The 25,945-nt window shown below is 54.6% G+C and overlaps 1 protein-coding gene and 1 long non-coding RNA gene across 7 annotated transcripts; both read left to right on the top strand.

Annotated features, from left to right (window-relative positions):
- The first annotated feature begins 1,638 nt into the window (after positions 1–1,638).
- Positions 1,639–17,623, top strand: COPZ2 (COPI coat complex subunit zeta 2). 6 transcript variants are annotated; one of them, XM_050934867.1, is made up of 10 exons: positions 1,639–1,792; positions 4,872–4,946; positions 7,214–7,295; positions 7,991–8,082; positions 8,455–8,510; positions 9,235–9,312; positions 10,178–10,229; positions 10,315–10,340; positions 13,508–13,546; positions 16,104–17,623. In XM_050934867.1, the coding sequence occupies exons 1-10, from the start codon at positions 1,673–1,675 to the stop codon at positions 16,144–16,146; spliced, it is 663 nt and encodes a 220-aa protein (XP_050790824.1). In that variant the 5' UTR covers positions 1,639–1,672; the 3' UTR covers positions 16,147–17,623. The 6 variants fall into 6 exon arrangements, 4 of the variants coding, with proteins under 4 accessions (XP_050790824.1, XP_050790825.1, XP_050790822.1 ...); XR_007771463.1 differs by lacking the exon at positions 1,639–1,792 and adding an exon at positions 14,623–14,711 and having other exon boundaries at positions 4,839–4,946; XM_050934868.1 differs by lacking the exon at positions 10,315–10,340 and having other exon boundaries at positions 1,643–1,792.
- Positions 2,405–3,269, top strand: LOC127040572 (uncharacterized). The gene is made up of 3 exons (XR_007771468.1): positions 2,405–2,452; positions 2,522–2,659; positions 3,143–3,269. It is a non-coding gene; the product is annotated as an uncharacterized LOC127040572 (long non-coding RNA).
- Positions 17,624–25,945: the final 8,322 nt, after the last annotated feature.

The following is a 25,945-nucleotide window of genomic DNA, read 5'->3' on the forward strand; positions in this document are numbered from 1 at the left end:
TGTGGTGTGCAGGGTGTGTTTGGTGTGCGGCTGAATAGCCAGGTACAGCCTAAGAGCTCAGAGATGTGTGTCTTAGAGGGAAGGCCCAGAGAAGGAAGCTGGGAGAGAATTGGTGGGAGTACAGGAATGTGTCCTTTGTAATATTTGATGGTCGATGGCAGGACAACAGGTGCAGTCAAGAACCAGCAAAGAAAGGATTAACGTTAGTGTGTCTGCTGCTGCTTCTGCACCAGTGCCAAAGGCAAATGCTGTGAACACAGCACAGACCATACTGAAAATGATTGCCCTTGAGGCTACTGCACCTGATCTTCTAATTCCCCTTTCAGCTGTACACCCACCTACTCGGTCCAGCCCACCAACCTGCTCCACAGGAATCAGAGCCACTTCCAGAGACACGTGCAATGCATGCCATCCCATAGAGACAGCGCTCTCCAGACCCTCAGGATGCAGGAAGGAGGGAGAGAAACAGAGGCTTCCCCGTGGAGCTATTCCAGAAAAGCTGTGATCTCTCCTGTCCCATCTGACTCCTGATGACAAAGTGCCCTCCACTCAAAAGGCAGCACTCAGATACAGGGTGATTAGAGAGATCACATTCACCAGTCACTAAACCTTCTGATCACCCCCACTTAAGTTCTCATAACCCGAAGCCCCAGCTCAGAGTAGATGCCTGCCTGAGACGTCACACAATTGACCACGCAGAACCCCATAAAACCTTGATGCAGCCCCCAGGCCTCTCCAGCCAGCCTGGTTCCTGCTCCTCAGCTGTTAGCTCCTTGTTTCTCACTCATTCACTTACAAGCCTATTTCTCTCCTGTGCCAATCCCAGCCTGTTCCTGGGTCCGGCTGTGAGTCTACACAGACACACCCACCCACGCTCTCTGCCCTGGATTCTTGTGATGCTTCCATGGCTCCCATCCACAGGGGACACAGAGGCCCCTGGAATTTGAGCCGCCGGTCCCAGGGATCAGGTTAGCTGGGAGCTCTTCCTTGTTTTCCCAAGGCTCTTGCAAACAGCCCCCATGTAGACACACCTGTGGCCATGTGCCAGGCCTTCACCTTCTGCCTGCCCACAGCCCCAGGTGACACATACATAACTACCTGGACTCACCTGAACCACCAGATCCTCCCATCTTCCCTGATATTTTTTGGTGAGGGGGTGGGGACACAGCTCTCCAGATCACCCACACTGCTGCAGGCTGCCCTGGGGTCCCCCCAGATCCTTCCTATTATTGCAGGGTGGAGCCCATTGAAGAAATAGCCCTCCCCCACTTTGCTCCCCCCGCCATTGCTGACTGTAGAGAAGACAGGTTAATGTATTGGGGGGGGGGGTTACCCTAGGTCCCTCCATTATTTTTCAGTGTGGTGGCTGCGGGGGAGGCGCCTGCTTTCTGCTGCGAGCCCCCCCTCATTATTGCAAGGCTGTTGGGGTGGGGGCAGGCTGTCTCCTATTACGGGTGGAGGGATCCCAGTTGGGTGGGCACCCCGATCCCCCCCCCCCCGTTAGTGCAGGTTGCCCTGGGGGGAGCTCTCCTTAGATGATCCAGTAGAGAGGGCAGCCCCCACCCCCCGCTACGCCCTTCGTACAGCTCCCAGGGGGCGCGGCGCGGCTGCCCCCCAACCCCCCCGCAGTGCATGGGGCGGAGCGGCCCGGCCGAGCTCTCTGTGCAGCGGGATGCAGCGGGCCGAGGCCCGGCCACGTCAGCACCCCGAGGGGGCTGCCCCGGGGGGCGGAAGCGGCGGGGAGCGGGCAGCTGCAGCGGCCGCGGGAGCCATGGACCCCACGAGGCTGCTGGTACGAGGGGCTGCGGGGACGGGAGCGCGGGCGGCCCCCCTGCCCCGGGGGCTCCGCCAACTTCCCGGCCGCCAGGCGAAACTTTCTGCGCTGGGAGCTCCGGGGGCAAAGGGGGCGCGGACCCCCGGGGAAGAGCCAGGGGGTTCCGGGAGGTTGCAAGGGGAGACCCCGGTGCGGGGAGTCCCAGGAGGCAGCGCCCCTGGGGCCGAAGAGATGGGGGGAAGCGCTGGGGAAAAGGGCAGTGCCAGGGAGTCTACTGCAGCAGCTGTTCTCAGGGGGCCTGGAGCCGGGTCCCTGTGAACCGTCCCAGGCCAGGTTCTGGTGCCAGGCCCCTCTCTCAGCTCTGGTTCTGGTGCCAGGTCCCTGTGAACCGTCCCAGTCCAGGTTCCGGTGCCAGGCCCCTCTCTCAGCTCTGGTTCTGGTGTCAGGTCCTTGTGAACCGTCCCACTCCAGGTTCCGGTGCCAGGCCCCTCTCTCAGCTCTGGTTCTGGTGCCAGGTCCTTGTGAACCGTCCCAGTCTAGGTTCTGGTGCCAGGCCCCTCTCTCAGCTCTGGTTCTGGTGCCAGGTCCTTGTGAACCGTCCCAGTCTAGGTTCTGGTGCCAGGCCCCTCTCTCAGCTCTGGTTCTGGTGCCAGGTCCTTGTGAACCGTCCCAGTCCAGGTTCCGGTGTCAGGCCCCCCTCTCAGCTCTGGTTCTGGTGCCAGGTCCCTGTGAACCGTCCCAGTCCAGGTTCTGGTGCCAGGCCCCTCTCTCAGCTCTGGTTCTGGTGCCAGGTCCCTGTGAACCGTCCCAGTCCAGGTTCTGGTGCCAGGCCCCTCTCTCAGCTCTGGTTCTGGTGCCAGGTCCCTGTGAACCGTCCCAGTCCAGGTTCTGGTGCCAGGCTCCTCTCTCAGCTCTGGTTCTGGTGCCAGGTCCCTGTGAACCGTCCCAGTCCAGGTTCCGGTGCTAGGCCCCTCTCTCAGCTCTGGTTCTGGTGCCAGGTCCTTGTGCACCGTCCCAGTCCAGGTTCCGGTGCCAGGCCCCTCTCTCAGCTCTGGTTCTGGTGCCAGGTCCTTGTGAACCGTCCCAGTCCAGGTTCCGGTGCCAGGCCCCTCTCTCAGCTCTGGTTCTGGTGCCAGGTCCCTGTGAACCGTCCCAGTCTAGGTTCTGGAGCCAGGCCCCTCTCTCAGCTCTGGTTCTGGTGCCAGGTCCCTGTGAACCGTCCCAGTCTAGGTTCTGGAGCCAGGCCCCTCTCTCAGCTCTGGTTCTGGTGCCAGGTCCCTGTGAACCGTCCCAGTCCAGGTTCTGGTGCCAGGCCCCTCTCTCAGCTCTGGTTCTGGTGCCAGGTCCCTGTGAACCATCCCAGGCCAGGTTCTGGTGCCAGGCCCCTCTCTCAGCTCTGGTTCTGGTGCCAGGTCCCTGTGAACCGTCCCAGTCCAGGTTCTGGTGCCAGGCCCCTCTCTCAGCTCTGGTTCTGGTGCCAGGTCCTTCTGAACCGTCCCAGGCCAGGTTCCGAGGCCAGACCCTCTCCTGGCTCTGGTTCTGGTGCCAGGTCCCTGTGAACCGTCCCAGTCCAGGTTCTGGTGCCAGGCCCCTCTCTCAGCTCTGGTTCTGGTGCCAGGTCCTTGTGAACCGCCCCAGTCCAGGTTCTGGTGCCAGGCCCCTCTCTCAGCTCTGGTTCTGGTGCCAGGTCCTTGTGAACCGTCCCAGTCTAGGTTCCGGTGCCAGGCCCCTCTCTCAGCTCTGGTTCTGGTGCCCGGTCCTTGTGAACCGCCCCAGTCCAGGTTCTGGTGCCAGGCCCCTCTCTCAGCTCTGGTTCTGGTGCCAGGTCCTTCTGAACCGTCCCAGGCCAGGTTCCGAGGCCAGACCCTCTCCTGGCTCTAGTTCTGGTGCCAGGTCCCTGTGAACCGTCCCAGTCCAGGTTCTGGTGCCAGGCCCCTCTCTCAGCTCTGGTTCTGGTGCCAGGTCCTTGTGAACCGCCCCAGTCCAGGTTCTGGTGCCAGGCCCCTCTCTCAGCTCTGGTTCTGGTGCCAGGTCCTTGTGAACCGTCCCAGTCTTGGTTCTGGTGCCAGGCCCCTCTCTCAGCTCTGGTTCTGGTGCCCGGTCCTTGTGAACCGCCCCAGTCCAGGTTCTGGTGCCAGGCCCCTCTCTCAGCTCTGGTTCTGGTGCCAGGTCCTTGTGAACTGTCCCAGTCCAGGTTCTGGTACCCGGTCCTTGTGAACCATTCCAGTGCCAGGCCCCTCTCTCAGCTCTGGTTCTGGTGCCAGGTCCCTGTGAACTGTCCCAGGCCAGGTTCTGGTGCCAGGCCCCTCTCTCAGCTCTGGTTCTGGTGCCAGGTCCTTGTGAACTGTCCCAGTCCAGGTTCTGGTGCCCGGTCCTTGTGAACCATTCCAGTGCCAGGCCCCTCTCTCAGCTCTGGTTCTAGATCCAGGTCCCTGTGAACCGTCCCAGGCCAGGTTCCGGTGCCAGGCCCCTCTCTCAGCTCTGGTTCTGGTGCCGGGTCCCTGTGAACCGTCCCAATCCAGGTTCTGGTGCCAGGCCCATCTCAGTCCTCTCGGCCTAGGTTCTGTGGTACACTTGGACTTGGACTCTGAAGCAGTCAGTGCATGACAGAACTTGGGTTTGGATGGACCCTTTCGCAGATCACCCCTAGCCCTCAAATCCCCTCTGGCCCTGGGACTCGGGCTCCGGCATGGAGCGGGGCCTTTGGCTTCACAGAGATGGAAGTGAATCAGAACAAGGCCAGTGCCAGGCTTTCTGTGCGCTTTCACTGGGAGGAAATGGTGCTGTGGCCCCATTTCAGGCTCAAGGGCAGGCCCGCCCAGAGGATTCAGGGGGCCTGGGGCAAAGCAATTTTGGGGGCCCCTTCCATAAAAAAAAGTTGCAATTAGATAGAATACTATATTCTCGTGAGGGCCCCTCTGGGCAAATTGCCCCAGTTGCCCTCCCCCCTCTGGGCAGCCCTGCTTAAAGGAGTCATTCTGGGATGGGGGGGTGGGGTTGCAGACCCAGTCTTGGGGCACGGGAGGCATCGTGGGTTCTGGACATACCTTGGGGGCTGCTGGATGCAGCCTCTGGCTTCATGCTGTCCTTGTGTCAGTTTCAGGAGCCTTCCCTCTACACAGTCAAGGCCATATTCATCTTGGACAATGATGGACGGCGACTCTTAGCCAAGGTAAATGCCGCCCACCTGCCCTAGAAGAAAATCCTAATCCCAGGTCTCTGGCGTCCCAGCAAGCTGGGGAAGACGCTCCTGTGGGGTGAGCAGCAAAGCCAGGGGCATCATGGCTTTATGGCGATCTCTGCCCTTCTAGACAAGGTTAATTTCTCTTGTGCCGCAGCCTGACATGCGTTTAGGAGATGTATAAAGCTACCTAGGCAAAAGTTACATCCTTGGCCATATGGGTCAGCATAGAGGGCACCCGCCAAGACTCCTGGGTTCTATTCTTGGCACTGTGTGGCCTTGGGCAAGTCATTTCACCTCTCTGTGCCTCAGTTTCTCCCATCTATAAAATGGGGGTGATGACACTCACCCTGCTCTCAGAAGTTTTTTGCTAACTCTAGCTGGGATGCATGCTAAGCACAGATCCAGTTGCAGGATTGGGTCCTGCGATTGTAATGTCCCCATGCTCATCTCCCAGCACCTGGAAGACTGCCACTGACCTGGGCCAGTAGACCTCCTCAAAACACAGTTCCTCCATGAGTCCTGTGTGCCCTGTAGGTACTTGCTAGATAAGGCAGAAAACTCATTAGCCTACAAGGCCTGTAAGACAATAGCTTAGCAGCTAACCCTAGACCGTCAGTTACCACAAGAGAGAATGCTGCTGCAGTGACTGAACGGCTGACAGGTAACCACAGGATGCTAGTCTGTAGCAGTTTGGGATATTTTACATTAGGAACATCAGCAGATGTCTGACCGCAAGAATGCCATGGTAACTAATTGATGTATATGCTAACAGCTTGAGTTAATCTGATAGTGATCTATGGGAGAAGGGTACCCCAACAGTAGCAGGAATGGAGACAGCAAAGCAAGTGACTGATGGGTTTTGTTTGCTTCCTGTCATGTTAGTTCCATGATTTGTGTGTGTGTGTTAACACTTAACTGTATATAGGTGTTGCCTGATCTATTGATTGTGTACTAATTACATTGATTACACTCTGAGGTTTGGTAGGTTCTTATCCCAAGATCATGCGCAGTATTATTATTATCATCATCATCACCAGTGGTCGTACACCTGTCCTCTCCCAAGGCTCACAGGCCGGATTGCTGACACCCTAAGGCATACTCCATATCTTCCTAGTTATGCTCAAATAAATCTGTCTGTATCCGCAAAAAGAACAGGAGGACTTGTGGCACCTTAGAGACTAACAGATTTATTTGAGCATGAGCTTTCGTGGGCTACAGCCCACTTCATCGGATGCATGCAGTGGAAAATACAGTAGGAAGATATTGAGTAGGCCTTAGGGTGGACGACCACTGGTGATGATGATAATAATAATAATACTGTGCATGATCTTGAGATAAGAACCTACCAGACCTCGGAGTGTAATCAATGTAATTAATACACAATCAATAGATCAGGCAACACATATACAGTTAAGTGTTAACACACACACACAAATCATGGAACTAACATGACAGGAAGCAAACAAAACCCATCAGTCACTTGCTTTGCTGTCTCCATTCCTCCCAGCCTTTGTCTGTTCAAATTATGAGCCTTGTCTTCATAGCTGTCTGTAAGACACCTGGCAAGTTGCTCATATTAACAGCGTTTGCCGTTTTAAATGTTCACCCCGGACAGAATGGTATTTTCTGAGACCTCCGCTGAGTGGGCCGGGACTGCGTTATATACACTGGCTGCGTGTTGGGCTAGTTGATCTTTATAATTTCTTGCATCTGTAATTGTTATAGAAGCTCCCGGGGTAATGGACATTGATTGCGACTTCTAGATTATTATTGGTATCGCGGTAGCATCTAAAAAGCCCATTCATGGACGAGGAGCCCGGGGGTGGGGATAGGTGCTGGACAAGCAGAGAACAAAAAGAAAATCCCTGCCCCAAAGAGTTTCCAATCCAAGTCTACGAGAGACAGACCAATCCGGGTGGGGAGCACATGGAAATAACACAGTACGGGTGGGCATGATGAGTGGGGGCACCACTGCCCAGGCAAGTTTTAAGGAAAGAGTTTGAAGAGCGACAATGAAGCGGCCTTGACTTGCTGAGATAAACAATGATCCCAAACCTATTTATGGGACGATTTCCCAGCCACTCCAAACTGTTCTTTAACATGCCTGTCAGTATTGATAGCCTTTCTGGGGTCTCTGTATTGATTCTCTGTCCATGATTCGTTCCATCTAGCCAAGTTCTCCTTCCTTTTTCTGCCTGTCCCATTGGTTGGTCCCATGGCTGCTGTACTAACTCCTTTGTTCCCATCCCCTTCAGTACTACGACGACACCTTTCCATCCACAAAAGAACAGAAGACCTTTGAGAGGAGCGTTTTCAATAAAACCCACAAAACTGACAGTAAGTAGCTGAGTGTTGGGTAGGGGACCAGAAGATAGAGAGGAGAGTTTTCCTGTATGTTCCTGCAGGCCACTGGCTGTTTATATCACTAGGTGCTACATGAAGTTTGCCAGCAGCTGTGCATCCCTTGGGTTGTGTGATAACGTCTTTCTCCCACGGGCATTGCAGTCCAGGGAGGGGTCACGCTATTGACAATAACACCCTGGAGGTGATCATCTCAGATCGCTCCAAAGAAATAGCACGTGGACGCTGGCAAGGCCTGTACAACGTCTCATGTCACACAACTGCTGGCGCAGGAGATTGACAAGCGGAGTTTGCAACACCTGAGATGAGGGCTTTAGCTCAGCCCCGCGCCGTTATGATACTGTGTCCATGGGTGGGTAGGAACTTGAAAGAGGTGGAGAGGCTTCAGGAGTCCCAGAATGCACTGGGGCCATCACAGTCACATGCTGGCAAATCAGAACCAGCGTTGCCATGCTGGGCACACTGGACTGTTGGTGGCAAAAGGAGACGACCAGGAACTTTAAACATTTGATGCTCTCATGGTGTGGATGGTCTGCCCACTACCCTGCTGTAGGGGTGAGCCAGGTTTCCCATCCCATCTCCCTGTCTAGACAGGCTGTTCTTAGGTTACAGAGATCTGTGCTCAGTGACAGCCTAACGCTGTCCCTCACCCTTCCCTCCCGTTGTGTCAGGTGAGATCGCCTTTCTGGAGGGGCTGACCATTGTCTATAAAAGCAGCATCGACCTCTTTTTCTACGTGGTGGGGAGTTCCCAGGAAAATGAGGTAACTCCTTGGGGCCTGCTCCTCCCGGAAGATAACAGAGCGGGAGGGCCAGCTCCATGCTGGGAGTTTCTTCTCTTTCCCCACTTTCCTCACTATGGGAGAGAGGCGCTCCGTTCCCACTCACCGTGCCCTGCACATGGATGGCCCTTCACATCTCCTCTTCCCTGACGTGCAATGGGTCCTGATGCATGAGCCTGTTCCTAGGAGACTCGCGGATGCTGCAGCCATGGCTTTCTGTCCAGCTGCCAGTAATAGGATTGCTGTCCGTCAGGCACCCCGAGACCCAGGGGCTGATGGAGAGTGAGTGTGGAGGGGAGGTCCCTGTGGGCAGCTCTGTGCCATGTTGACCTATGTCTCCTTCTCCTTCTTTAGCTGATGCTAATGGCAGTTCTCACCTGTCTGTTCGACTCCCTCAATCACATGTTACGGTGAGTACGTGGCCACGGCCAGAGCTCCCGATCCCATCTAGCGAGATTAACCAGGGACAGGCTCCAGGGTCCCAAACTGGCTCTGATAACATCAGCGCTTTGCCTTGCTCCAGACCCTTCCACCCAAGGGTCTCAAAATCCTTTACTCACATGAAGGAATCAAGCATCATAACCTGAAAGCCAGGGGTACAGGCAGTGCCTCGCACACCATGGGCACTAGCAGAATACTTCAGTAGCAGCCCTCTGTGGGGTGGCTGCTATGCTCTCCATTTTACAGATGGGGAAACTGAGGCATAGAGCAGGAAAGTTACTCACGCAAGGTCACCTAGAGACTCAGTGGCGACGCCCAGGAGTCTTGACTCCTATTCCATGCTGTAACCACTAGATCTAAATCGCACCTGCTCTTGTTGCTGGAAGGGAACCCAGGAGACCTGGCTTCCAGCTGATTGCTCTCAGCACGAGACCCCCGTATGCTAGGCATGCCATAGAGCTGGAGACCAGTTCCCGCTGCAGGGTCTTGGAATGAGACAGTGGGTGTCACCTTTTCCCCCACACGAGGGCCTCTGGTCTCCTATTACTCTGCTGGGAGGAAAAAGGGGGCTGGGAGTGGGGGGAGGTCTCTGCAGCTGCTCTGGGACTCAGTGCTCCAGAGCAGTGCCGGGTCTGGATGCTGGTGGTACAGAGCGTCCCAAACTCTCACCGGCTCATGCTGTCTTGCCCTCAGGAAAAATGTAGAGAAGCGCTCCCTGCTGGACAACCTGGACGGGGCGTTCCTCGTGGTGGATGAGATCGTCGATGGGGGGTGAGGCGCCGTGTACAGTTGCTCTCTGGGGCTTCGCTCAGAACTGGGGCAGGGAAGAGAGGGAGAGGGCAGACGGGCTAGTCATGCACTGAGGGGAGAGAGGCCAAAAGTCTGATGGTCCTAGGAGGATGAGGGAAGCATCAGAGCCAGGCTTCCCAGTACAGTGTTGGGTGCAGCCTGGCTGCTGGCTTGGGGCGGGAACATTCCATCTCTGGGTCTCCAGTTCAAATCTAGCCCATGTCGGTAGTAACCCAGAGCCTTTACCATCTGGTGGCTGCTGATGGCCAAGGTGAACTGAGTTGGGCAAGTCTCAGTCCAACCCCCAGTGAACCAACCACAGCCACCGTCAGCGCTCGCCGACCCCTTTGTCAGCTGAGTAACGAACAGGCCAAGACAGCAGAACTTCACACCCACCGCTAGCACCATGACCCGGTTATTACATTACACACCTTGCTATCCAGAGCTCTCAAAGTGGTTTGCAAAAGAGGGCAGTATCACCACCCCCATTTTACAGATGGGGAAACTGAGGCACAAAGAGGGGAAAGTGACCTGCTTATGGCCACTCAGCAGGCCAGTGGCAGAGCTACGAATTGAACCCACAACTCCTGAGTCCCAGTCCAGTGCCCTATCAGAGCTGAGGCTTGCTGGTGGGGAGGAGGGAAAAGCTTGCCCTGCTAGGGCCTATGCTGTACACGTTCCTAGGGCAAGGAGAGGGGGTCAGTTTCCACGGCTGTCCATCTGGCCTCTTGCCCCAGCTCAGAACTCGTGTCCCATTTTGTAGCAACGGGGAGCAAATGCACCATGAAAGCACCCTTAAGAGAGCTGTGATCTGATTGGAAAATCCCATTGCTCCCCCTGGTCCTAGGGTGATTCTGGAGAGCGATCCTCAACAAGTGATCCAGAAGGTGAACTTCAGGGTGAGTGCTTCCCGCTGCTCCCCTTCATTTCTCTGCCCTTCGAGCTCTCTGCTTTAATCTCCCTCTCTAACTCTCTCCACCCCAGACAGTCTCGGAGCCGGCGGCGTACGGGTTTGTTCTCTTTGATTACATCGCCAGTAACTCAGAGCAAAGTGAATCCATGCCTGCCAGGGGTGGCAAATAGGCAGCGGCCAGCTGGGAAGCAGGTGTGAGGTCACTTCCTTCTAAGCATGTCACACGTGGTCCCGCTCTGTGGCCATGGGGCGCTCTGGCGGGCTAGCTGGGTAGGTCACACCCTCTTCTGCATGCCACGGGTGACTTTGGAGTGGCAGTCAGGCTTGGAGAGATTCTGTTTTCATTAGTAATTATTATTCATTGTCAGTTTCTGCCTCCTTCCCCAAATCTTTAACAAAGCTGACACAGAGGAAGCGGGAAGGGACAGATTTTCACATGGATCCAGCACCCAACAGCTCCCATTTAGGCACCTAAACAGAGCTGCTGGGCTTTGAGCGCTTTTTAAAATGTTCCCAGTAGGATACCGTACTCTCATAGAAAACTAGAGTCTCCTGCTGCCTTCACCGGTATCCGACAGGTATGCTTATGGAATATTAATGACAACACATGATTTTTATCAACAAACCTATTGCACATCTCAACTGTTGCTAACTTTTGACTAACTAACAAGAAGTAATCACATTTATTTCCTGCCAAGACAGAGTTTGTTGATAAAAATATTGTAAAAAATAAACAAAAAATCCAAAGTTCTCCTAAATAAACATCAATCGCCTTCAAAATGGATTGAGGCTAATTGGATCGTTCCAAGCCTGGAGTAGCCGTGTGTGCTTGCTTCTGGGGTTGTCCCATTTGAACTCTGGGCTCAAAGAGAGATCCAACGCTAACAGAGTGAGAATTTCGCTGCCTGCTAAGGAGGTTTCGGCAATACCCATTTGTACTGAGGTGGTCCCCGTACAAAGTTCATGTCAAGACATAGCTGGGTCCCGAACCTTGTGGGGTTACGGTGTAACAACTCTGCCCATGACGCGGTTATCTGGTCATTACCAGCTTCTGACATGGTTGTCCTGCTGTGGAGGTTGGATGGTCTAACTGAGTAGATGTAATCAAATTAACCAGTCATCCTGCCTCCCAGGCTTCTGGCCGGGAGGATATCCCAGAGCATGCTGCACCGGCAGTCCTGTGCACCAACAGCTAAAGCATTGTGGGATAGCCAGCAGAGTTTCCCAGCATGCACTGGTGTATGGTGGGGGTGGAAAATCCAGCATGGTTGACACAGGGCACACAGGGAAAATGGTGCTACGTGAACACACTGAGTCACATTAGCTGTGCACTGTCCACTGAGCACGTCCAGAGCTACGCTTGCCGTGCTTCTACCAGGGCCTAAATTGGAAGCAAAGGGGAGAAGTAGAACTGTCCCAAGCAAGACTTGCCTCTTCCACAGCAACTGATCTGTACTGATGCAATGGGAGCATGTGAGCCCAGAGCTGCCCAGACATGTCATTAGCCAGAGTGGAGGCGGCTGTTCTGTTTGAGAACAGAGTAAACAAATACAGCGGACACACCAGCCGCATAGGCGTTTCCTAATCCAGCTCCATAAGATTGTTGGAAACAGCTGTGACGGGAGGCACTGCTATCTCTGGCGCACTCGGTGTTTGCGTAACACAAGCCCTGGGCCGATAGCGGCATGGCCACAGGCAGCTAGGAAGGAGAATAGCATTCCACGGCCGTGATGTCACTCCAAGGGGCTCCAGGGGGCTGAGCAGTGGACTGCAGGGCAGCATGGTCAGCTGAGTGAACATTCATCATGGGTTCTCTTGCAGTGTGCATGTGTGTGGGCCAATGAGAATAACTGTCATAATGTCGTGCATGGCTCTGTCTGAGGATCCCAAAGTGCTTCATCTCATAAAACCCTCATAAGGCAGGGGAGGGCTCTGCCGGGTTCACTCCACCCATGGCTGAAATGCAGCCACCTCTGGGGTGGAACGTGGCAGCTGTTTTAACAGCCACATAGCACAACGGGAAGTGCAGCCTGTTTTATTCAGATGAACCTACAGAGGGAATTTAGATGGGCAGGACACGATCAGCTGACTGGGAACAAGGCCAGGACGTTGGGGTTAACTCCCTGAAGTGCCTACATGTCTTTAATGCTGGCAAACAGTCATAATGACCGCAGGTTTGTGTGTTGCCCCATATCTGACCCTCCAGAGAATAGCTCTCCCTAGTCTCAGTGTAGCAGGGTCCTTGCTGGGCCCACCTGGCTCCTGCCCCCGCTGGGCTCAGAAAGTCACTCAGAGTCAGAGTCCTTTGTTGCAGTGCTCACCTGGTGCTTTATTTTACAAGTAGTGTTCCACCACCTTTTCACCACAATACACACAATCCCTTTCTGCTTGTCTACCAGCAGGAGAGAGGGGACAAGCTACTCCTCCTCTTAGTGCAGCTTCCCCTCTTCCCAGCTCCCTGGCTTCCATTCAGCCCCAGCCTGATGAGGCAGCAGCTGTTCCAGGTTCCCCAATCAGGGCCAGGTGATCTACCCAGCTCCAATTCACCTCCCTTAATTGGAGCTGGAGTGACAGAGGGTTGGCTAAGCAGCTTTCTGCTTAGCACCCCGTCACACTCAGGCATTGGCTTTAGGGGTTTGCTAAGGAATGAGACAACCAAGTCCCTATAACTGCTTTTGAAAAATCTCGCCTGGTGTTTCATGCAGGGTCCCCCATCCAAGTGCTGAGCCAGGCCTGCATCTACCTAGCTTCCTTGTAGTGATGGGATCCCAAAGCAGGTGGCCTGGCAGTAGGTGAAGGCGCATGCAGACCAGCTAGCGCCCTTGGGGAGTGGTGCAGGCACACAGCACCTTAGCAGAGGCTAAAAGCAGGTGCCAAGCGGGGCCTTGCCCCTGTGGGCTTCCCCATCATGTCTAGTGGAGGGGAGCTTGCCCTCCAGCCTGTGTGATTTGCCCCCCGCGCACACAGCCCAGCCCCAAGCTGCACCTACACAGAACGGCCAGCCGTGCTTCAGCCCTTGCTGCCAGCCTGCACTGCCCGCCAAGCCAAGGCAAGAGGCTGCAGCTCAGAGAGGCGCAGCCTGGGAAGCCTCAGGTTGGTTTCTGTCTCCTGGCCATCATCACCTGCACCATGAACACGCTATAAATTATCCAAGCCCCTCTGATCTGCTCCCCCATGTACCCTGTCTGATCCATCACCTTGCTCCCATCCCCTTCCCCCAGGCATCTCCCTCCTTAAGCCTCCCTGTCTTTTTCTTTCCTTTAGGTGGACGACAGCCCTCTGTCCGAGCAAAGCGTTGCCCAGGTAAGGATCCCAGGACTCCCCTTTCCTCTCTGCAGGCTGGCGTGGGAGGGCAGCGCCTGGGCAGTGGAGGAGGCCTGGTGAAGTGACCTGCCCCTGGGGCACCAGCATGGAGGAGACAGACACCGTGCGCTGCAGGGATCAGCTCTTGGGCACACTGTGCTAGCCAGGAGCACCCAGGCAAGGCTGTGTCACACAAGGAAGCATAGTGGGTATTCTATAGTCCCAGTCCCTGGGGGCACCCAGACTCTTGGAGGGGTTCTTCTACCCCTTGGGGCTGTCTGCACGGAGGGGTTTGTTGGAATCCACCCTCCCCTTGCACCTGTAGCATCAGTAGAGCACCTCGCAACACTGGGAGCTGTCAACCTTTAAATCACCAGCTCCTACTCAGAGCAATGTGTCAATATCCCTTTCCGTGGCCAAGGAAGCTTCCGAGCCCCCCGTGATGTGTATCTTTATCCCCATTTAAAGACCTTGTGGCACAGAGTGGTGAAGTGAATTGGCCAAGTTCACACAGTGTTTCAAATGCAGGAGGGGGAACTCACCAGTCCTGATTTAAAATCTTCTGCTCTAACCCCCCAGCCGACCCCCACCTCCCTCTAGACTAGAACCCCAGAGTCCTGACTCCCAATCACCAGACCACACTCCCCTTCCTGAGCCAAGAACAGAACCCAGGCGTCCTGACTCCCAATTCCCCCGCTCTCACCAGTAGGCAACATTTTGCGGGACGGGAGATCGGGAAAACATTGGACTAGAAATGTGCTATGCCTGGAACTCACATGTCACTAGCAGGCTTTGCTCTGCTGGGTCCAGCCTTGTAACAACGTGCCTGAGCGCCAACAGCAGGTTTGTGAGTCGTCAGACCAAGCCCCCAGCTCCACCTGGTTCCTCAAATAGCCACTCAGGATGGTGCAAGGTGAGTGGGTGGCTTGGAAACAGGGCACCCCTCTCTGGGCAGGCTCCTTACATCTCATGCTGGGGGGGATTGGGGAGGGTCTCCAGGCTGCTGGAAAGGCAGGGTCTGTCAGGGAGTATCAGCAGGAACCTTGCAATACCCCTCACGCACTCTCTCCTTGCAGGTCTTTCTGTCTAGACTAATCCTGTCAGCATGAGCCCTGTGGCTGTCCGTGTCTAACCCAGCACTAACCACCTTCTCACACCCGGCAGAGTAAGTGACTCCCACAGCTGGACCCATCTCTGCACATGCCTCTGTTCCTCTGGCTGCAGCACCCAAGTCACTTCCCTTAACCCCTTCCTTCACTCACCTCCAAAGACCCAGCTGGAAAACACCTCCTTGCCCTGGTGTCTGCTCTGTATACACAATGCAGCCAGTGCACGCGGCCACCTGCTGTGCCCGCTCACCTCTGCATGGCTGGCATCATACCACTCGTAGGGAATTGCCTCTCTTCAGTACTCATTCCCCTCGCCCCAGGGAGCTTAGCGTGTTTCCACCCATAGACATGCCCAGCTGTGCAAATCACCGGGTGGTCAGGACGGCTGGACGGAAAAGCCCATTTGAGACTGAGGGCAGGGTGGCTAAAAATGACATTAAACCATGACTAGAGAGGTTCTTTGACAGTACGTGGTCACCTGTTGTAATGGTCCCGACCACCAGATTCCCTTTGCTGGCTGCTAAACGCACTCTGTGGTATGTAATTGGCATGTGTATCCAGGGTGATCACAGCTTGGAGTGCCCAGTCAGGTGGACGGGTCTAAAGCCAGTTCCCATCAGCACTGATGGCGTTGTTCCTTGGAAAAATCTTCCCTCTACGTTGGATCAGGAACTGTATTTGGTGGACAGGTGCGAGGCTGGGTTTTAAACATCAGTTCCAGCCAGCATTTCCCCTGAGCTGCGATATGCAGAGCCCAGTGTGAAGGCCTCCTGGATCCGAGGATGTTCAAACCGGGGGTTCTTTTCGAACTCTAGCCCCAGCAAACTCTGGTGGCGGGGTAGCACCTGCTGATTGGTGCTTAGTGTCCAGGATGCCGACTGAGGCTAAAATGGGGTTCCCGGACTAATTCCTGGAATGGAGTTTGCTGGCTTGAGTAGAGCCCTCTTCAGCTGGAGGAGGGTCACTGAGACCTGGCGAGATGAGAGAAGTGCCTTCCCCCAGGACATTGCAAAACTGCTGCTTCTTCCTGGGCATCTGAGCCTGGAGGGCTTTCGAGAACAAGGGGACTCTATGACTGTCAGGTCTCTGGGAGTTGAGTCCCTGTTTCCTTCCAGGGATGAGGGGAACTGTAGAGATAAACAGGCAAAAGGAGCGAATTCACCCTTGCTACACAGGGGCCACTCCTCGAAGAGGCACATATGCCACCTAGTGACTGTTTTTGGGAAATCAGGATGCAAACCATCCTGCTTGCCTCATGGAGACATCAGAAATCTCCCTCTCTTGAATGGGGCAGGTTTATGTTGGCACTAAATGGGTCTCTTGGTGCCTGTGAAGGAGTCCTGCTGAGTTCATATGGAGTCATAATCCGTTTGCAGAATCCCCGAGGCTGTGGGGCTTAATGTCTCTCTGTTTTTCTTCTCCTTTCCCTCCCCCCACTTCCTTAATAGGTTCTGCAATCTGCCAAAGAGCAAATTAAATGGTCCTTATTAAAGTGAACGTCCCAGAGGAGAGCGCCTGGATCCTCCCGATTGGATGGGTCTGAACTGCGACGGCAAATGATTCCTCGCCTTATTCGATTAGCCGTTTGCAAATTGGCATGAAAAGTCTGATAAAAGCTTTTGGGTAGGATGCAAGATGGCTGACATTGGCCGTGCCTCCTGGGGGAACGCCAGCCTTCCACGGACACGGGTTTAAACCCAGTCTCGGTACCATGAAATTATCTGCATGCTAAAGGGGAGGGTGGGGGTTGGGCGAATTAACTGGTTAACAGACCAAATTCTGCTCCTTAAACCAGTGTAAATGAGGAGTGACATCGATGGGGTTATTTCAGATTGACAATGGTGTAACTGAGAGCAGAACCTGGCCCAAGATCCATGAAGAGCTCCAGAATTCCTCAGCGTTATTACAGTTATTTAAGGAATGAATAGGCGGATTGATCATTTGTAGTTGCACCACCTCAAGCACTGCACGAGAATCAATTAGAATTTGATTGGTACTAGCAGAGTCAGAACATAACTAGTTGAATCTTCAGTTTCACCAGTAAAGAGCTGGCTCCTTCTTTTGCAGGGCTGTCACTAGTGCCTGCACACTTGTTGATCAAAGCAACCAGCCGATGCTTGCTTGCTCCTCAGTGAGGGTCGGGCCCTACAGACACAGCCTGAGGCTTTCAAAACCATAGGAAGGGATTTGCATGCCCTTTTCTCATTCAGACAAATGGGGCTTGGTCATCCAGGTGGCGCTAAGCTCTTTGGAATATCTCAGCCACTTCCAAAATTTCTTCCACTGTCTCCCAAGGGAACCGGCGCTTTGATCCCTTTTGGGGATGGCCATGCCTGTGCAGAGGGTTGGCGTGAAGTAAGTGCCACTGTCACATCTTCCCACATGCAGAGTGGGGATGAGTGCACAGGAATCATTATCACCCTGTCAGAGTAAGATTCAGTGACGACCACTAATAACCCCCCCAAGCTCTTACAGGGTGCTTTTCATCAGGAGATCTCAAAGCACTTTACAGAAGAGGTCAGGTCATTATACAGATGGGGAAACTGAGGCACAGAGTGGGGCAGTGACTTGTCCAAGGTCATCAAGTAGGCCATTGGCAGAGCTGGGAATAGAATCCAGGTCTCCTAAATCCCAATCCAGTGCTCCAGCCACTAGGCAGCACTGCCTCCCTCATGTAGCTTTGGCTGTCGGTAATTTTGTAAAAACAATCCTGCTGCAACTAGCTGTCAGCTCAAACATCATGAAAGGACTCAGCTATGGTAAAAATCCTATTTTCAGAATGATCATTTCCTTCCCTTTAACACCTCAGATTATCAATAATAAAAAAAAATGAAAACCAAATGAAGGGGAATTGGCTAGCTGTGTGATGCTTCATCGAGGGCTTGGTACGTTTCAATCCATTTCTGTAAACTGGGCATGCCCAGCTTCTTTTATGCTCAACAAATAAAGTTTTATAGCACATGGGTCATCTTTCCCTATTGGTCTCTCCTATCTGTAATGCATGTGGGTGCCGGCGTGCTCCTACTACTGTACCATGCAGAATTAAGACTGTCACTTTTTCCATTACAGAGCTTGATTTTTTTGAGGGTTTATAACTTATCCATTAAAATCACTCCGGACACAAGCACAGTGTCAGCCTGGGACGTGTCTATTTTTGTTAAATGTTTTTCTTTCGGTGGCAGCAGCGCTCCCGGGGAGCCTGCATTTGTTATCTTTGCAGTGAACTTCTGCACCCTGCGGCTTCATACCATGGCTTTGAGGGGGCTGAAATATTTATTTTACTTCGGGACAGCAGATTTATTTCATGGCCTAGTGTACATGAAAAATGGTCCGGGTCTTCCTTCAGCCTGCATGGCTGCTGCGTGTGTCCTCACAGCACTGTAGGGCCAGGAGTCTCTCTGAGAAAAGGGAACATCTAGTGATTTTTCATTAGGAGCCGCTAGAAGCCACGCAGATCAAATGTGTAAGTGTGCTAGGGTGACCAGACAGTAACTGTGAAAAACCAGGATGGAGGTGGGGAGGTAATAGGTGCCTATATAAGAAAAAGTCCCAAAAAACGGGACTGTCCCTATAGAACGAGACATCTGGTCAACCTAAAGTGTATGAGGGACTGTCTTTTCACATCTTGCTCTTTAGTGGGGGCAGGAAACATGTCTGGAGTGGAGCCAGGATCAGGGGCGGCACGTGCTTGGGGCGGCAAGCCACAGGGGGTGCTCTGCTGGTTGCCGCGAGGGTGGCAGACAGGTTGCCTTCGGCGGCATGCCTGCAGAGGGTCTGCTGGTCCTGCGACTTCGGCGGACTCCTGCAGGTGTGCCGTGGGACCGGGGACCTCCCGCAGACAAACTGCCGAAGGCAGCCTGCCTGCCGTGCTTGGGGCGGCAAAATACCTAGAGCCGCCCCTGCCCAGCATGACAGAATGGGTTAATGCAGCACGGCCACATGGCCAGGGCAGGGTTCCAAACAAGGTGACCAGACAGCAGGAGTGAAAAATTGGGACAGGAAGGACCGGTAATAGAGTCTTATATAAGATAAAGCCCCTAATATTTGGACGTCAACTCACCCTAGTGCCAAGAAAGTCACTCTGTTTGGGGTGGCCTCCTGGCCGCTCATCTCTCGGGAACCTCATGCACGTGGCCTGGGCTCCTCCAAAGATCTCCAGGTAAAGCCAGGGTTCTCGCTAATCACGGCTTGATTTGATTTCTCCTCCTTTGGTGACGGTCCCTAACGCTTCGGCTTGGGACTGTCTCTTGTTCCTCGCTCCCCTGCGTGAGACAGAGTATTTTCATAACCCCGCCCCTAGCCACTCGAGACTCCGCCCGCAGCCCCGATTAGTCCCGCCCCTTGCGGCTCCCCATTAGTGATCCTGCAGCGCCACCTGCTGGCGGACACTGGGATGGCGGACACTGATCTTTAGAGCCTCGAGCGCATCCAGTCTCCATCCCTACCCCCCGCCCCCCAACTTCACCCATTTCCCCATAGTCCCCCCCACCCTAGGCCCCCCAACTTCACTCTTTGCCCCATAGCCCCTTCAGCCTCACAGGTCCCTTTAGCCAGTCTCTTTGCCCACTCCCAACCTGCCAGGCTCTCTACTCCTGCCCCAAAATCCTGCACCCCCTTGTCTCTAGCCCCCCCCAGTCCAGAGGGCTTAACCTCCTGCTCCTCAGGCCCAAGCTTCTCTTCCCCAGCCCCACTTCATCCTTTCAGCCTCCTCCTCCCCCCAGCACCAGCCATTCACTCCACTTTCCCAGGTGTGAGAAGGAGACCTGAGGGTCTTGGCGCCTCACACAGAGGCCCCCCACCGCACTCCCCAACTGCTGGCCTGTGCATCCTGCAGACTGGGCTAGGGGGAGAGTGTCTTTAATATCCCCAGAAAATGTCAGTGGCCTAGCTTTCACAAGCAACCCTACACTAACAAACCAGTGCACAAGGCCCAGACTTGGAGGAGACCCTACAATAACAAACCAGTGCACAAGGCCCAGACTTGGGGGGAGACCCAGTACACCCAGCACTCATCAGCAACCCTGCAATAACATACCCGTACCTGGGAGTAGCCCTGCTATAACAAACCAGCACAGCCCTCCCCATGCCTGTGGGATGGGGGTGTAGAGGGATAGTTGAAAAATACTTTGATGAGTCTCCTGTAAAAATGTGTCTGGCTGGACCCTGTCGTGGGCTGGGGGCTCTCTGACCAGCTGGTCCCCACAGTGGCTGGAGTAGACCCTTTTCCTAGCTCAGATCAGCATTCTCATCAGCAGAGTCAGTGCTCACTGGGACCCCACGCTTCGGGAGCCCCCTCCAAGGCAAGGCTAGGGGGCTTGAGGTACAGATGCTGCTCCTCGGGGCCTCTGCTGGGTGAGGGCTGGCGGGGTGGGGGACTATCCTCTCCATTCCTCCTCTTTACCAGTAATTGTGGTTCCCTGCAGCTTTGTCCTCCTGGGGCTGTGACCTCCTTGGGAGATTCCCTCTGGTCCCTGATCCTGCTGGGGAGCAAGGAAAGAATCTTCCCTCCCTCCTGCCTCTTCTGCAGCTAGCCATCCTTTCTTTCACCTCTTGTCCTTCCCTTCCTTCTCCCTTTACTCAGATGCCCCTTCCAGCTGCCTCTGCCGTGCCAAAGGAGCCAGCGACCGCCCCTGACGAGATGGCTCTGCCCCCAAAGCATCTGCCATGCAAGCTGTACCCTGTATGAGGCAGAGGACAGCTGGTATAAACTCCATGCCCAGTGGCTTAAGGGGCTGGAGTCAGGGTTAGGGAGTGCAGGGTCTCTGGAATTACACATTCAAAATCCAGCAGGACCCTTCTAAGGACATTGCTTTGCACCGCCATTAAAGGTGCAAGGCGCTTTACAGAAGATGAGGGAAGGGTGTGCCCCAGTGGCAGTGGGGCTGCATGTTGGATGTTTTAGGGATCACTGAGAGCATTAAGGGTTCTGTCACTGCCTGCCCTGTAGTTTTGGGTGTCTTCATGTGACGTTGCTTTGGCTCAGGGCCCTGACACCAGTAGCCAGCCCACAAGCATAAAGGTCTCACCTTGGCTTCCACTAACCTAGTTACTCCTTTCAGGGTGACCCTTCCAGTCGCAAGTCTCCCCAAATCATCTCCCCGAGTTCTCAACTACCAGACACGCAGACTTTCCCCCTCTGGTTCATCAGCTCAGTTTGTCACACACAAGGCGCACTGTTTGCACAGCAAAGACCTGAAGGTAAAAATAAACAGAAGGTATAACGAATAGAACAACCACAGACTCAAAGCTGAGGGAGTGAGGGAGAGCTAACACAGACCCGCCACGCAGAAAATACACATATAGACGCAATTTTGGACTTTTCACTTCTCTACTAGCTAAATTCCCTTTTCTAATATGAGACATTTATTGCCTCTGGACAGTTTCCCAGTGTATCCAACATACAGGGCACCAGCGTTTCACAAACAGCGCCCTGCCCAGAGGCTGGCTCTCGGTTTCAGCAAACCCCCTCTCTTTTAACACTTTGCCATTGTCTTCCTTTCACTCAGAAGATGGTGATTCATGGTGGGGGAAAGTCCTGCCTCTCCGGCAGCGTGGGCTTGTCTACACTTGAAATGCTCCCATTAGGATAGATAATCCACCTCCCCAAGAGGCAGTAACTAGAAGAATTCTTCCATTGATCTAGCGATGTCTTCACAGGGACTTGGATTGACTTAACTTTGCCACTTGGAGGTGTGGATTTTTCACACTCTCGAATGAGGTAGTTATACTGACCTAATTTTCTGGTGTAGACCAGCCCTTAGTTTTCCAAGACCAGGGTTTTCTTTTCAGTTTCAAGTTGTTTCCATGTTTTCCCAGTATCTCTAATGGTCTACCGTTGTCTTTCCCTGACTGGACAATGGATGGGTACCTGAAGTTAGTTTCCAGAACCCGTGTTCTTCCCTCGGGGTGTCTGGATCCTGATTGTCACATAGCCCCACCCCAGAACTGGCTGTTTGTAGCTCTGAAGGCATTCGGGATGGAAGACGCCTTGAAATGTATGTGGTTCTGTTAAATCCAAGGCAAGACAAGTTTGAGAGAAGGGGCACAGGGCGAGCGAGAAAAGAGCTGGGGATAGAAATGGGGTGGAGACACAGGGAGGGCTGCTCCTGACAGCAGGAGCTGCAGAGGAGACGCCTTTTGCAGTACCTGACGGGAGAAGTGAGGTGAGGTGGGCTGGAAAGACCAATGGGGTGATTGGAAGAGGAATGGGAGTGTCCCCGCTTTTGCCTCCAGGTTGTGACTGAAGGGCCTCTAGCTCTTGTTCCCATTGCCTCACTGATGTTCTCCATGGAGCCAGACTGGCGAGCTCCAGCCACTCGGCCTGGCTGCCAGCCAAGCCCTGTTCCTGCTGGCACCAATCTCCCCAGACAGCTTCATTAGCTGTTGGCATGTGGCTGGCTTGTCCCAGCTTGGAGACAGAGCGCAAGGAGCAGTGCATGGGTACCAAAGGCACAAATTGCTTCTCACCCACCCACGTACGAGCTGTGCCTAGCAGCTGCTGCTCAGCGGAACAGCCTCAGCAGGGGAGGGTCAGTGGGCCAAGAATCCATTCTTCTGCCTCCCACCCTCACCCATCTCATTGTCTCGTGCTCATTTCCTTGGGAGGGTGGAGGATCCCCCCTATTTCTCACTCCCCTCCAAAGCCTCCCCTGCTGGGCTTACACTAGACCCCAACACTGCTGCTCCCCAAGTTTAAAGGAAGCTGGGAGGCCCTGGGGGAAAGTGCACATGTCCGGTGCGGGACGCAAGGTGGCGCGGGAGTGCAAAGCGTGGTACCACGGTTCAGAGCAGTTGCTCTGTAAGAGAGTTCAGGGGACACAGTACAGCACCAGGGTTTGGGGTCCAAGGGTGGGGCAGTGCTGGGTTCAGTGAGTGTGGGGCAGCACTGGGGCTTGGGTGGGTCCTTGAGGTTCAAGGAAGAGGCAGGGTAGCCCGGGATGGCCCTGCCGCCCCTCCCTGAATCCTCAAACTCCTGCAATTCCTCCCTGAATCCCAGCGCTATTCTAGCCCCTCAAACTCTGCTACCACCCTGCCTCCCCCCAAATATCAATGCCACTTTGCACCACACTGGTCCTCTGGTGCCACCCTGCACACACACCTGAACTCCATGGCTGCACTATGTCCCACAAACTCTTTTACAGCACAGCTCTCCTGAACCCCGGTGCTGCATTTTGCACCCTTGAGCCCCAGCACCATCCTGATGGAATTGGAGGTGTAGGTGGATGCAAGTTTTGGGGTTCCACAAGGAGGTGCTGGGTTTCAGAGGGGTGCACAGGCTGGCACTGGGGGACTGGTAATCCACTGAGCCGGTTTCCCTGCAGCACCTGGGAGATCTGGTCCTGGCACTGTGGGGTGGGGGAGATTAGTATGTGTGTGTGTGTCTGTGCCTCAAGTTACTGTCAAAATGTGTATGGCACCCCAGTCTGGACAGTTCACTCTCTCGCCTTGCCCGTGGGGCACCCATGCCAGCCCAGGCCAGCCTTACATCCACCCACCCCTTCCTCCCTGCCTGGCCTGGCCCAGCCCAGTCTCCAGACCAGAAGGACCAGTCCTGACTCCCAACTTCCCCCACCTGCCCTACTTTTATAGCCACTTGCCATGAAATCAGGCCTTCTTGTCATTGGCTGTGTGGCAGCCAGGCAGCCCTCACCTGATTGGCCCCTGGCCAGACATTGATGAACAGCTTTTGCCCGTGACTGGCTGGGACCTCGGTGGCATCACTGGCTGCCTAGACCCCGCCCCTTCGGAGGACGTCTTAGTCCCAAGCTAGAGGGAGCCCAGTGGTCTAATCAGGCTGCACTCAGCCCCCTTCCTGCCATCACCCCATCTCCCTGGCTGGGCTCTGGCTGCTGGGGATGGGGTGACTTTCCCTGAGCCCATTCGCCTTCCCAGTACCAACCAAAGAGAGCCACATTGTCCTTATCTCTGCCCCACACCAGGAAGGGCTGTCTGGGTATCCCCCACACATCCCCGAGCCTCCTCTGCCCTACACCAGGTGGGGCTGTCTCTGTACTGCCCTCCATGCATCTCTAAGCCCTCTTCACCCCACACCAGGTGGGGCTGTCTGTGTACCTACCCCTCCAGAGCCTCCTCTGGCCCACACTGAGAAGAGCTGTCTCCCCACTTTCCTCCCCTCCCCTCTGCTCCACTTTGTGATGTGGCTGGTCTTATTGTATTACTTCATGCTGCCACCCCCAACTTAGCCCCCTTGAAACCATCAACAGGGGCAGAGTACGTGGGATGGGAGGTGGGGTAGCACAATGACATCCTCTGGAGAAACTCCTACCTCCCATTTCACAACAGAAACCAGAGCCATGGGGCAGAGGAAGGATCCATGTGTCCCCAGCAGATGGCAATGCAGGATCAATCAGAGGCTCTGCAGGACCCACAGAGCCTCAGAGAGAACCACACATAGATATGGAGGGCCCACAGAATGCTGGCTGCAGGCTTCAGAGTGAAGGGAAGTCATATGAACAGTACACAGTGGAATCCATTTGCACAGAAGCAGCTCCCTAGCAGCCCTGGGCCTTACAGCCAACACTCAGTCTCACCTAGGGCGACCAGACAGCAAATGTGAAAAATTGGGACGGGGGTGGGGGTAAATAGGAGCCTATATAAGAAAAAGACCCAAAAATCGGGACTGTCCCTATAAAATTGGGACATCTGGTCACCCTAGTCTCACCATGCTGAATGCATTAAGTCATACTTGAGAACTGCTCCTAGTCCAGTCTGCGTCAGCTAGAAAACCAGTGCAAGGGAGGAGAAGAGACTCGGCAGCATTTCAGCACTCCCGGCCGCCAGCTCCCAGGAGCGCGAGGGGAAAGCCCCTGTTTGCCACAGGACTGGTCCTTCCACTGCAAGCCCCGGGCTTTGCTGCCTCTGCATTTCATGACTCAGGGCTTTTCTTACACATGCAGAGGTGGGCCCTGTGTGAGACCCAGGCGGGAGGCTGGGACACCCTGTGGGAACCACAACTGCAGCCGTTGGAAGGGCGTGCATCTCCCGTGACCTCCCCGTCTCGACGAGGAGAAGCAGGCCAGGGAAAAGGACAGTACAAGAAAGCAAAGACCGGGAGGGAAGCTAAGGAAACCGCCTCCCAGCTGCTGCTGCCTGCTCTGCCCCCTGAAATGCCTGCAACCAAAGGCCAAGAACAGAACTCTGTCAGGGTGTCCCCTGAGGGGACAGGGCGGGGACCACACAGGAATCTAGCTGTCCTGGCTAGAGAAACACAACTCCATTTTGCCCCAGCACCACGTTCGCTGCAGGAGTCGGTTCCAAGTCCTCTTCCTTGTTTTACACCGTGTTTATGTACATCTGCAGCCCCCCTCACCAGAGTGTCTGAGCACCTCGCAGCCTAAATGTATTTATCCCCTCGGTGAGGTAGGGCAGGGGTGTTATCCCCGTGGTACAGCTCGGGTACTGAGTGACTTGTCCATGTCACACAGGAAATCTGTGGCACAGCAGGGAACCAAACCCTAGTTGCCTAGTGGTATAACCCCTGGACCATCCTTCTTCCCCAGCCCCATGGGCTTACTCCAGCCGACCTCATAGGCTTATGCAGCCAGAGTTTTTGTTGCCCTGTGATCCTGGCTAAGTTCATGCAAAAAGGCCCAAGGCAGCCATAAGGCCCTCTCCCCTTCTGCTTCCACCTGAAATACACCCAAGGCAGGGAGCCCCTCTGTCTGGTGTGGAGACCCAGCACAACAGGCATCAGGTGGCATGGGGGGCAGGCTAGGGGCATGGCTGGGTTGTGCCTATGCCCTGATTATTCTGAAGTGCATGTGTCCCCCACACCCAGTATACTAGGCAGCCATAAAGTGGGTACCAGTGGCTTCAAAGAGCATTTCCAACTAACAGCACTGGATCGCAGCAGTAGAGAGAGGGGGAGCCTGGAAGCAGCAAGACTGGTGTCTGAAAAGGACTAGCCTTGGGGTTGACTCCTGTCCCTGAGGCACTTGTGTGATACCTACAGTGGCTCCCAAACAGGGTAGGAGCTGGGGAATGGATCTGAGAGCTGGCTGCAGCAAAAGAAGGGACACTGAATCCAGGGAGCTCTGTATCCATGTTCCAGGATGAGGGGTCCACTAGTGAAGATGAAAAGGAAATAACTGCACCTAGGTTGGGCAGGGTGGGTGAAGCTTGCCCTGTCATTGGCTGCCTCCTCTCGGGCTGCTTCATTCTCCAGCATTGTCAATGCAGCCCCTGCTTAAACCCTCCTGTCATGAACAAAGAGGGTTCGGAGGGAGGCAGAGGAGCGGTGGAGGGGGAAACCAGGAACAATGGCTGCATT

The sequence above is a fragment of the Gopherus flavomarginatus genome, chromosome 25, assembly GCF_025201925.1.
Source record: "Gopherus flavomarginatus isolate rGopFla2 chromosome 25, rGopFla2.mat.asm, whole genome shotgun sequence".
Taxonomy (NCBI): domain Eukaryota; kingdom Metazoa; phylum Chordata; order Testudines; family Testudinidae; genus Gopherus; species Gopherus flavomarginatus.

Bases quoted from the DNA above. Each gene is read 5' to 3' on its own strand.
- COPZ2 (XM_050934867.1), top strand. From the start codon at position 1,673: ATGCAGCGGGCCGAGGCCCGGCCACGTCAGCACCCCGAGGGGGCTGCC. The intron at 1,793-4,871 runs GTACGAGGGGCT...TCCTTGTGTCAG, and splicing joins TGGACCCCACGAGGCTGCTG to TTTCAGGAGCCTTCCCTCTA. The intron at 7,296-7,990 runs GTAAGTAGCTGA...CCGTTGTGTCAG, and splicing joins TAAAACCCACAAAACTGACA to GTGAGATCGCCTTTCTGGAG.